The sequence below is a fragment of the Lipotes vexillifer genome, unplaced genomic scaffold, assembly GCF_000442215.2.
Source record: "Lipotes vexillifer unplaced genomic scaffold, Lipotes_vexillifer_v1.1 scaffold164, whole genome shotgun sequence".
In the NCBI taxonomy this organism is placed as follows: domain Eukaryota; kingdom Metazoa; phylum Chordata; class Mammalia; order Artiodactyla; family Lipotidae; genus Lipotes; species Lipotes vexillifer.
This window is the reverse complement of record NW_006789313.1, coordinates 3,251,715-3,264,124: the sequence shown is the minus strand read 5'-3', so window position 1 is coordinate 3,264,124 and position 12,410 is coordinate 3,251,715. Positions and strand designations below refer to the sequence as shown.

Here is a 12,410-nt window from a genome sequence, read left to right as displayed (position 1 = left end):
TATCTTGCCCTACATACTTATTTGAATATAGTCTTTTATGATTTCTTTGTTTAGTTTTCTTTGTGAAGGTTTTAGCTCCCCTTAAATTTAAATCTATTCCCAAGTATTCTAAAATTTTGATGCAGTTGTGCACATGTTTTTTAAAATTCCAATTTCTGACTTTTTTTGTTAGTTAGAATCTCTCTCAATAAAATAGTAAATATAAGTTATTGAACTGTTTCCTGATTTACAAACCTTCTAATCACTTAGAATCTTTCACTGTTGTAAACAATACTTTAATGAAATTATTATACATCTATTTTGTGCATACCTGTGAGTACTTTGATAAGATAGAAGCAGAATTGTGTGTTAGAGTTCCTACTCATTTTTTTTTTTTTTTTGAGTTCCTACTCATTTTTTTTTTTTTTTTGAGTTCCTACTCATTTTAACCACTGGTACATACTACACAGTTGCTCTCTCAAAATACTGAACCCACTAAATATACTCAACTAACACAAGAATGTCCATTACTCACACTTCACCAATATTCATTTACCTTATGCCAATCTAAGGTTAAAAATTGCATACTACTGTTTTTAATTTGTATTTCTCAATACTAGCATAGTTGGACATCTTTTCATTTTGTCTTCTTTTGTGACTTGTTTGCTTGTATTCTTTGCCCTTTTGTAAATCGGGTCATTAGTCTCTATTCTTACTGATTTGAAAGCAGGTTTTTGTATATTAAGGCAATTAGTCCTTTGTTGTATATATCGCAATCCTAGTCGTTAGCTTGCCATGTCTTTTACCTTTTGCCTTCATTCATTGTATGGAAATTTTAAGTTTTATGTAGTTATATCTTTTCTGGAGTTGTCATTATTGTTGTTCGTCTGAAGGAAGCCTTCCCTAACCTAAAGTTGAACAATGTGTATATTTTAACTAATATGCATATATGTTTAGATTTTTATTCAGTCTAGAATTTGTTTCTGTGTGTGGCATACATAAGGATGTGTTGTTAAGGGTGGCAGTGTGCTGTAGGGAGCTTAGGTTGTGGAATCTAATGTCATGGAGTCAAATTTTAGGCTTCAGCAGTTACTGAAGCAAGTTAATTACTTTTTACTGGGCAGGATGATTTCCTATTTGTGCTTAGGTTCCTTATTTGTGTAAAAAAATTGTTTTTAGTAGTCAATGAAGTAATGCATTTAGGGACCTTAGCACAGTGCCCGGCTCATTGTGGAACCAAAGTAATGTAAACTACTGTTAGTTTTGTCTTTCCCAGATTGACAACTATTTGCCCCAACATTTAATAAATAGTTGGTTCTTGCTTGGCAGATATGGAGTGCTAACTGTCACATATATAAATGCCTTTCTGTATGCTGATTTATTTCTAGATCCTTTAATATTTTTTGTTTATGTTTATCTAGACCTTGTGCCAATTTGTGTCTTTGCAGTTGATATAGTTTTAAAGTTATTTAAATATCTGGCATTTCAAATTACCTCTTTTTTTTCCTTCTAAATTTTGTTTGGGTCGTTGTAGCCAGAGACTCTTATGCATGAACTTGAAAGTCAGTTTCTCAAGATCTATGAAATGATGAGATTGGAATTTCCGTTGGGATTATATTAAATCATAGATCAATATGAGAGGCCTGGTCATACTGAGTCTTCCTATCCAGGAACATAATTTCCCTCTCTGGCTATTCAGAATTTCGTTTATATTCTTCAGTAAAGCTCTACAGTTTTCTTCTTATAGCTCGTGCCATTTAAGTTAATTTTTGCAGACTTAATTAAAAATGGTATTCATCTGTCATGTTTTAAAATGGTTTTGTTGGTATAACAAAACGATTTTCATGTTTCTAATTCTGATTTTATACTCATGTTAGTTCTGCTAGTTTTTTCAGTTGAGAGCCTTGGAATTTTTGTAGACAAATCATGACAGCTTGTGTTTTTTGTTGTAAAATATACATAAAGTAAAGTTTCTCATCTTAACCATGAAAAGTTTTTATCATTTTACTCATTGAGAACATTTATTAACACTTTGTATATGTAGCACGTAATGGTTTACATAATAGGTGAATAGGTGTTAGCCATTTTTAAGTAAAGTAGTGTTAAGTATATTCATGTTTGTGTGACAGATTTTCAGAACTCTTGTCTTGCACAACCGAAACTATACTCATTAAACAAATCTTCATTTCTCCTCTCTTCCCAAACTCTGGCAACCAGTATTCTATTTTTATTTCTATGAATCTGACTACTCTGGGTACCTCATGTAAGTGGAACCCTACAGTATTTGTGTGACTGGCTTATTTCACTTAGTGTAATGTCCTCAAGATTCATCCATGTTGTAACATGTATCAGAGTTTCCTTCCTTTTTAAAGCTGAATAATATTCCACTCTATGGTCTGTACCACATTTTGTTTATCCATTCATCCGTCAATAGACACTTGGGTTGCTTCCACTTTTGAGCTCTTGTGAATAATGCTGCTATCACCATGGATGTACAAATATTTCCTTGGGACCCTGCTTTGATTTCCTTTGGGTGTATACCCAGATGTGGGATTGCTGGATCGTATGGCGATGTTATCTTTATTTTTTGAGGAGTCTCCATATTGTTTTTCATAGCTGCTGAATGTATAGTGATACATTCCCACTACAGTGAGCAAGTTCCAGTTTCTCCACCTTGTCAACACTTGTTATTTTCTGAGTTTTTGTTTGTTTAATATTAGCCATGCTAATCAGTGTGGTGTCTCACTGGGTTTTGATTTGCATTTCTCTAATTATTAGTGATGTTGTGTGTCTTTTCAGGTGCCTTTTGGCCACTGGTGTATCTCCTATGGAAAAATGTCTATTCAAATCCTTTGCCCATTTTTAATCAGGTTTTTAACACTAGAAAATAAAACACAAGTCGTTACCTATCTTTTTTTTACTAGACCTTTTCTACTGCCTAGGGCCTCCAAAACAAAGCTAGAAGAGTGGTGATTAGTAGACTTCCTTGTGCTATTCCTGATTTTATAGGCTTCCTTCTAATGTTTTCCAGTTAAAATTATGTTGGTCAGAGATTTTTTTTGACCAATTATCTTTATCAAGTTAAGGAATATTCTTTATATATCTGGGCTTCTAAGTGTTGATATCACAAAACTTAGTTTGAGTTTAATGTATGAGGAATATATTTACAGAAATGACTGTGTGATTCATGTGATTTTCTTTACTCTGATTATCCAGTAATTGCATTTTAGATTCATTAGTGTGGAACCATCTCTGCACTATTTCATCATGATGAAATGCTGAATTTGATTTGCTGATTTTCTGGTCATTTTAAATAAGGAAAGGTCTTAGCCAAATATAATGAATTTTGTGAATTCAAGGTAGGGGAAACTATGGGGACATTTTCTATATTTTAAGTAGCAAAGTATACAGTGACTCCACAGTGGAGCACAGGATTTGTTAAAATGGAAACAACAACCAAATGGTTTTTAGATCTGCCCCCTGTGTTCTCTGATGTTATTTTTTTCCTCAGTGTTAAGATTTCTTCTTCAGTGTAGCAGCAATCAAGATAAGTGGAAATGAACCTTGAAAAACAGTTGCTATTGTGTGTTGAGTTACATGGCATAGTGAGGGCTGACTCCTAGGGGATTTCCCTTGACTTATTTAGAACACATATTCTATCTTGTGTTGTAATCTTAGAAGTTGCAGGTAAATGGTGGTGACATCAGAGTTACTGTTGCTTCTAGATCATACCTAACTCTTATTTAGTAACATCTAGCACATTATTAGTGTCTAATTCATTGATTATTAATTCCACTATTACAAATAATAATATGTTCATGCATTCATTTAGCAAATATTTACTGAGCATCTACTATATACTGGTAAGTTTGATAGATGCTTGGAATTCAGAGATGTATCAGGCAAGATCCTTTCACTTAAGCAACTTGGTTCTTTTTGTTTTTTTTGGTGGCAGGGTAGTAGGTAGGTGACAGAGAGTAGCATGGGGGAGAGAGAGATGAAATGTACACCGATAAGTGCAATACAGTGGTCTAATACTCTTATTGAAGGATGTACAGCATATCATAGAACACAAAGGAGAGTATGATCAATCCTGTTTGGGGGAACTAGGACAGGCCTCCTGAGCAGACATGGAAGATAGTAGGCTGAATAAGTCAGGTGGAGGCAAGCTAGACCAAACAGGCAGAGGAAGGCTGGAGCAGGACTTGTTTGAAGAATAGCAGGTAGTTTATTATGACTGATAGATAAGAGGCAAGGGGAATGATATGCAAGGGCATTATGTCTGTAGACTTTGAGGAGGTCAGGTCTTCAGGAGAGAGAGAAATTATATGGCGTGAAGGTTTTAGGCAGGGGAGTAACAGAACCAAATCCAGGTGTTGTCAGGCTGCTTTAGAGGTATTGAGGATGAGTATGGATCTGGCAGGGAGGTGAGTGGCTGCTGTGGAGAAGTAGGAAGACCAGTTTGGAGTGGTCCTTATAGTGGTCCAAAGGATAGATGATAGGGGCAGTCAGTGATTTCTACTTTCCTGTGAACAGATGCATTTAAAAAAATCTTTGTGATACTCAGTGATAATGGAATCAGAGTTAATAAAAAGCCTAGGTGCTCTTGGTTTCATTTTCGGTGATGGCTTATACCTTTTGCTAAGCCTGTTGCTAGGGCTACTAGAAGAATAAAATAATTTGAATTTGAACTCTTTTTGCCCAGCCTGGAATGAATGTGGGACTTAATAGTGATATATAGTTATCCTTATGTTTGTGGATTACCCAATCCATGGATAAAATATGTGTTCAGCTCTAGGTCAATTTGCCTGAAACAAACTCACACAAAACCAGTTGTCTAAAACCAGTTTACCTAAATTAATATTCTCAACGTATTTCTGTCTTCAACAGTAAGTAATCATGTTTGCACCACTCAGGCGCAATAACCCAGTGCCTTCCCACCAGGGAGTCTCTGTGATGAGTCACTTTTTGAGGGCATTAATTCCTCCTTCCTAGTCAACAAAATCAATACCTTACATTTCAAACTTGGTAAACCATTTACCTCTGCCTCTTTATCTTTCACATTCTACCCATCCTTCCCCCACTTCCAGCGTTGTTTCCTTTAGAAAGCCTTTGGGAAAACAAAAAACAAAAAAAAAAACCTTTGACAATCCCACCCTCTCATGAGTGTCTCTGAATCCTTTGGCCACCAGGTACTACCTATGATAGGTCATCTGTTGTTGAATTTTTATTTAAATTGTACATCATTTAACATTTTATGCATTTGTTTTATATCCCAATTCGTCTCTCAATCTTTAGTGAGGGGAAAAGTAATCTGGGGATCCTGTTAATTCAGGTATCTGGTGTAGGGTCCATGAATCTGCCTTTTTCACAAGATGCATAGGTATTTTGGATATAGTGCTAGATCAGTAGTCTTTTTTTTTTTTTTTTATAATTTAAATACATTTTTTAATGTAAAAAGGCATAAAATTTCCTTTATAGACAACTTCTCATTTATCTACCATGTAATGTCAAATGTGCCTGTAATCCCATAAAATAAGTATGATTCTTATGAGAGAACAGAGCCAGATCAAATGCATCATTAGGAAAAAACATGCATACTAGACTATGAATTCTACTGAGGACAAAGGCCATTACTTTAAATACTTTTCAATTCCCCAGTTCCTGATGGGGTTCTCAGAACAGAGTTTCTTGGTTAATGAATAGCAAATTGACTTATCGGTTAAATTAGCAACTATGGAGCTTCCTGACAACAACATAAAATTAGTGGATAACTCACCAGAAACTGGCTTCTAGATTTTCATTTTAATTACTACTTTGAAACAACATACTTTAGTACCAAAGGTTTAAACACCCAATATGATTTCTAGACTGTGAAATCAGCATTATTTATATCTCATCAGCTATACAAAACTCATCAATTTTTCTTTTGAAAGCGGTAGTAGAAATCCCAAAGAAGAAGGGAGAGACTACTAATTAAAGGTCATGTTTACTAATCTAGCACCATAATTCCATTCTCAGGACCTCCCAAGTGGCTGGAAGGAGGAAGGGAAGAAGTGAGGATGTTGGAAAAGTAAGGGCTGTTCTTAACTTGTGGCCCCATTTGTGCTGTAAGGCAATGCACGGTCTAGCAAAGAAGAAAATTGCTGAGGCTAGAGATGAAAACAAAAGCTTTTGGTTCAGATGGTAAAGGAGGCCCTCAAGAACAGCAGAATGAGTTTATCCAGGAAGCAGTGCTGGAGTCGGCCTCATGAACTAGGGGGTTTCTTCTTGGCATCCACGTCCTTTTTAATTTCTTCAAGTTTTTTAGCCAGGTTTGGTATGTCATAGTTCTGAGCCAGATACATTCCCACCACGTTGCCAAGAGTAAATCCAAGCTGAAAGAGATCGGTGTACCTCAACTTGTTATTGAAGGCTCTAAAGATGCTGAGGAAGTGTTAAAATTTAAACTGGAAAGGGACGTGACTGTGGAGAATCAAGGTACAAGATAGGAATGACAATGTGATGACCAGGAACTGGAGCATAGTGTCGGCAGGGAGGACGCGTAGGTCAACTGCAGCTCCGTAAGCCGTCCGAGCTAGATCAGTAGTCTTTAAACTGGGGGCTGCAGAAGGACCCTCCAAGGGGTAGAAGCATGGATAATTTTGAGCAAATTGCCTTCCAGATCCTCAGCTTTCATTAGTACTCTCTTAATTTAAATGGATCGCCTACCCAATTTATAAAGGGAAGGTATCTCACCTTTTGCAAATCTTGCTCTACCTTGCTCAGATGTGAAAACCTCCAGGGTGTCAAAGAAAAGGATAATTTCAATTAATGGTATCTGGGAAGCCTTTATTAGAGGACCAAAAAATTGATCCTATCCATTCCAATAAGATACATTTCCAATTAAATTTTAATTTTTAATAATTATCACATTTCAATATGTTTTCATACGTTAGGTGCTAATAAAATATTTTTATAACTCAGCCCAGAAGTAAACCTAAAAATACTTTTGTGATCAGAGAAAATTTTTAAGAATCATTTTTACATTTGTATTCCTTGGAAATTATGAGAGGGTGAATAATAGGCATTGAAGCATAAAACTATTACTTTTGGATAAATTCTGTTAAAAAGAAAAGAAATTGAAATGTTTAAAAGGAGGAAAAGGACCAGGTAAAATTCCTGAATGTTAAAGCCATTTGTTCACAGCCTTTTTAAACAGATAATGCTGAATGGCAAATATGGTATTATTAGAGTCTATCAACTACATTTAAAAGAGTAATCATTATATTTTTAAGACTAGTATTCATAAATTGTTTTTGCAACTGTTTAAACGTACAGTGACAAATTTCAGATGTCAATTTAAAAATGTGTGAGGAGTATGGTATTTTTTAGGAAAATTGTAGTGGGTGTATGAGCGTAAGTTTGAAGAGCACTGTTCTGGTTTGTACTTTGAAAACTGCTGCCTCAGAATCACCTGTGACCATGTTAAAAATGTAGCTCACTGGATGTGATCCAGGCATGATCATGTGTGTGATAATAGCTGACATTTATTTAGTTCTGTGTGCCAAAGAAACTGAAAGTGGCAGGTTCATTTCTGCAGAACGTGTCAATGCTGCTTGCCTTTCTCGAGGGCGTCGCAGAGCTCCCTTCCCTGTGGCTTACTGCCTTGTTCTTAGTGGCTATAACCGGAGCCTAAGGTTATAAAGGAACCAGTCAATTCCCGTCGGTATGAGCCTTCTCAGAGTACTTGCTCCCCTCCCTTCCCACCCCTGCACCTGTGGAGTCAGCCCATCTCTCTAGAGTCTCAGGGAAGAAGCTTCTAGACTCTTCCCCCAACCTCCTCACGCTTTCTTTTCCCTCCTCACCCAAACTCAGATCAGCTGTAGGGTGTTGGAAGGAGAGTGGGAATGTGTGTCACTACCAGGAACAAAGACGTTCTGTCTTGTTGTGCTGTACCTGGAGGACCATCCTGCTTCTGTGTCAGGTATGAGCTGATCATCCAGAACTCTGAGCCGCGTCTCTGGGAGGTCATTGAGACGGGAGTGTGGTTTCTGTCTTGCTTTGATCTTTTCTTTCTCTAAAGTGAATCAATGTCTTTATTTATTTAAAAAAATTTTTTTGGAGTAAGTTGATATAAAACGTTGTGTTAGTTTCAGGTATACAGCAAAGTGATTCAGGTGTATGTGTGTGTGTGTATGTATATATATATATGTACATTTTTCAGATTATTTCCGTTATAGGTTATTACAAGATACTGAATACAGTTCCCTGTGCTATACAGTAGGACCTTGTTGTTTATCTATTTTATGTATAGTAGTGTGCATCTGTTAATCCAAAACTAGTAATTTATCCCTCCCCCCCCTGTTTCCCCTTTGGTAACCATAAGTTTGTTTTCTGTGTCTTTGAGTCTGCTTCTATTTTTTCTATACATTTATTTGTATTATTTTTTAGATTCCACATATAAGTGATATCATATAACATTTGTCTTTCTCTGTCTGACTTCACTTATTCTCTAGATCCATCCATGTTGCTGCAAATGGCAATATTTCATTCTTTTTTATGGATGAGTAATATTCCATTGCATGTATATGTATATATATCTTCTTAAACTAATCACCTGCTTATGTGTACGTGGGTTGTTTCCATGTCCTGGCTATTATAAATAGTGCTGCTGTGAACATTGGGGTGCATATATCTTTTTGAATTAAGAGTTTTCATCTTTTCTGGACATACGCATATGCCCAGGATTGGGATTGCTGGATCATATGGTAGCTCTATTTTTACTTTTTTAAGGACCCTCCATACTCTTCTCCATAATGGCCGCACCAATTTACATCCCTACCAACGGTGTAGGAAGGGTCCCTTTTTTCCATGCCCTCTCCAGCATTCATTATTTGTAGATGTTTTGATGATAGACATTTTGACCGATGTGTGATAATGAGGTGATACCTCGTTGCAGTTTTGATTTGCATTTCTCTAATAATTAGTGATATTGAGCATCTTTTCATGTGCCTGTTGGCCATCTGTATGTCTTCTTTGGAGAAATGTTTATTCAGGCCTTCTGCCTATTTTTTGATTGGATTGCTTGTTTTTTGATATGGAGCTGTATGAGGCGTTTGTGTATTTTGGAAATTAATTCCTTGTCAGTCACATCATTTGCAAATATTTTCTCCCATTCCACATTTTGTCTTTTCATTTTGTTAATGGTTTCCTTTGCTGTGCAAAAGCTTTTAAGTTTAATTAGGTCCCATTTGTTTATTTTTGTTTTTATTTCCATTACTCTAGGAGGCAGTTCCAAAAATATATTGCTGTGATTTATAACAAGGAGTGTTCTGCCAATGTTTTCCCCTCGGAGTTTTATAGTATCCGGTCTTTCATTTAGGTCTTTAATCCATTTTGAGTTTATTTTTGTATATGGTGTTAGAGAATGTTATAATTTCATTCTTTTACATGTAGCTGTCCTGTTTTCCCAGCACCACTTATTGAAGAGACTGTCTTTTCTCTATTGTATGTTCTTGCCTCCTTTGTCTTAGATTCATTGACTGTAAGTGTGTGGGTTTATACCTGGGCTCTCTATCCTGTTACATTGATCTGTGTGTCTGTTTTTGTGCCAGTGCCATACAGTTTTGATTACCATAGCTTTGTAATATAGTCTGAAGTCAGGGAGAGTGATTCCTCCAGCTCCATTTTTCTTTCTCAAGTTCGTTTTGGCTATTCAGGATTCTTAATATTAATAAGGATCAGAAATAAGTCAGTTACTACAGAGTTCAAAGTCATTTTAAAAACTAGATGTGGTGCTTGCTTCAGCAGCACATATACTAAAATTGGAACGATACAGAGAAGATTAGCATGGCCCCTGTGCAAGGATGACATGCAAATGTGCGACGTGTTCCATATCTTTTATATGTATAGCTGATTTGCTTTGTTATAAAGCAGAAACTAACACACCTTTGTAAAGCAATTACACTCCAATAAAGATGTTAAAAAAAAAAAAAAAAAACTAGATGTGAATGGTTACAACCCTGATAAGATGTATAGGACAAAGAACAGAAAGAAGTACAGCAAAATACTAACAGTGGCGTCTTGGGGGGTGGATTTTCATGTTTTCTGAATTCCAGTTCTTAAATATAATCATGCTTAAATTGCTTTTACAATTTAGAAACCTCCTCTAAATTATCCTTTCTGAGAGGGGGCGATACCAGACACTCATAAATGGCACAGATGGATACTCTGCTACTTGTACTCCAAGAGGGTATTTCCATTTCTCAGTGATAATAACTAATAACGAATCTGTGTTTTACATCTGTCAGGCCCTATGGAGATGAATTAATGTTAAACATGGATTAAATAACTGTAATCCTTAGTGTAATGTTATGAGGTAGATAATTATTCATAGTTTACTAAGGAGGGTACTGCAGCTTAGAAAAAATTATATACTTTTCTTGGGTTTTACAAAGCTAGTAAAGAGAGAAGCCAATATTTGAACCTTGGTTTTGCACCATTAAACTGGTAGGCGTGTCACCTTACACCAGCTCACACCATGCCCCATCCTTTTTCAGTAAATACAGAGGCATTTCTAAGAACTGAAATGAGGATCCACTTTGGAATGAATGGAAAGAAATATCGAATATGGAGTGATGATGAAAGGATAAAATGCTATAATGTGTTCTTACATGGAATTATGTATAGAAGAAATAATTCACATAATATACATTCAACAGTAATTTTATTTGAAGTGCATCATTTATTTAAGTAGTATTGCCTGAACACCTCCTACATGCCAGGACTTGTTCAAGGCATTTGAATACATCAGTGAATCAAGAAGAAAACAATTCCAGCTTTCTAGGAGCTTGCCTTCTAAGGGAGTGGGGGAGGATGATAGTGGTGAATAGAGATAATAAAGAAATAAAGTAAATAAATTGTGGATTAGGTGGTGATAAATGCTATGGAAAAGAAGAGCCAGATGAGAGGCATTGGGATTGTAGTGGAAGGGTTGGTTACAGTTTTAAATAGTGTGGTCAGGGTAGGACTCCTTATTACGACTGTGACGTTTGAGCAAAGAAATAAGAAAAGAGAAAGAGTTAAGGGAATGCAGGGGAAGGGAAGCTCCAGTCCAAAGGCTCTGAGTACAGAATGGGTGTTGTGTGGTCTGGGTAACTGCAGTTGTTAAGCAGTTAGCCAGAAAAGGAGATTTGAGAAGGAATGTAGAGTCAGCTGCTCTTAACCTTGGGTCTAAGGACCTCTAAGGAGTCCAGGGATAGAATTCAGGGGTCTGTTAATTTGGCTGGGAAAAAATTTCACTTTTATTTTTAACAATAACATCTAACTGAAATTTAACATTTTTCAGCAGACCAAAAACTTAGAATAACTTAGTAGAACCAATGACCTTGTCAGCAATACAAGTCATAGATATTATCATATCACATGATAGGTGTTGCAGATATCTTAAAATATGGTTGTGTTCATCATCGCATCACATCAAAATTATGTTAGTAATTAGACCTGCCACTAGATCCTCTTATTTAATGTATTAAGGGAGTACACGTGTTACCCTATCACAATTAAAATTAAAACTGAGTTGGTTTCCTCTGTAGTCTATTGTATTTCATTTTAAACATCTAAAAATATTATTTGGAGAAGGGATCCATAGACACTGCCAACTGCCAAAGGGGTCCATGGCACAAAACAGATGAAGGAACCCCTGACAGGCAGTGTTGCAGGCCAGTGTGGAATCTTGTTTGATGTTGGCCTTTGTGCTGAGAGTGAAATGGCAGGAGCTGTGAGAGAATTTTGAGCAGAGGCTTGACATGATTTTCTTTTTGTCTGGAAAAGCCCACTCTGGCTGCTGTGTTGAATTAGGGACTGGGGCGTGGGGAAGGGGAGTCTGGGGCCAGGCAGACCCACATCACAGTTATTAGATCATTTTGGTGATCCAGGCAAGAAATTGTGCTTGCTCAGGGGATGGTGGCATGGACTATGGGTATAGCAAAGGAGGCAGTAAAAAATAATCAGATTCTGGAAAAAAAAAAAAAAATCAGATTCTAGATTTGTTTTGGAGGCAGAACCATCGGGATTTCCTGATAGGTTGGATGTGTGGGAGAACAGTCAGGGATGACGGCAGAGTTTTTGACTTGAGCCATGGAAGAATGGAATGGCCATCGACTGGAGGAAAGGACTGTGGCTGGTAGGGGGAAGATCAGGCATTATTTCTGATGTGTGAAGCTTGAGGTGTTGATCTGACATATACAAGGTAGTGTTTGCAGGCATTTGAATGCTATATGAGTGTGGAGCTGGGGAGGAGGGCTTCTGAGCTGCAGATGTGTATCAGGGAGTCATTTGTGCATAGGAAAGTTGATATTTAAAACTCAGACTGGTGAGATGCTGAGTGTAGATAGAAAAGGGGAACCAGGAGTGAGTGACCCTGGGGAGCTCCATCAGGGAGATTGAGG

At 36.7% G+C, this 12,410-nt stretch overlaps 2 protein-coding genes across 3 annotated transcripts in view; one reads left to right on the top strand and one right to left on the bottom strand.

The window, feature by feature from the left end:
- The window catches only part of FMN1 (formin 1), a 409,376-nt gene that overhangs the window by 118,326 nt on the left and 278,640 nt on the right, over nt 1-12,410 (top strand). The window lies entirely within an intron of this gene.
- Nucleotides 5,408-6,552, bottom strand: LOC103076656 (uncharacterized protein C7orf73). Its single transcript, XM_007462517.1, has 2 exons — nt 6,489-6,552; nt 5,408-6,356 (listed from the first exon to the last, which is right to left on the bottom strand). Exons 1-2 carry the CDS (start codon nt 6,501-6,503, stop codon nt 6,228-6,230), a joined length of 144 nt encoding a protein of 47 aa, XP_007462579.1. The 5' UTR covers nt 6,504-6,552; the 3' UTR covers nt 5,408-6,227.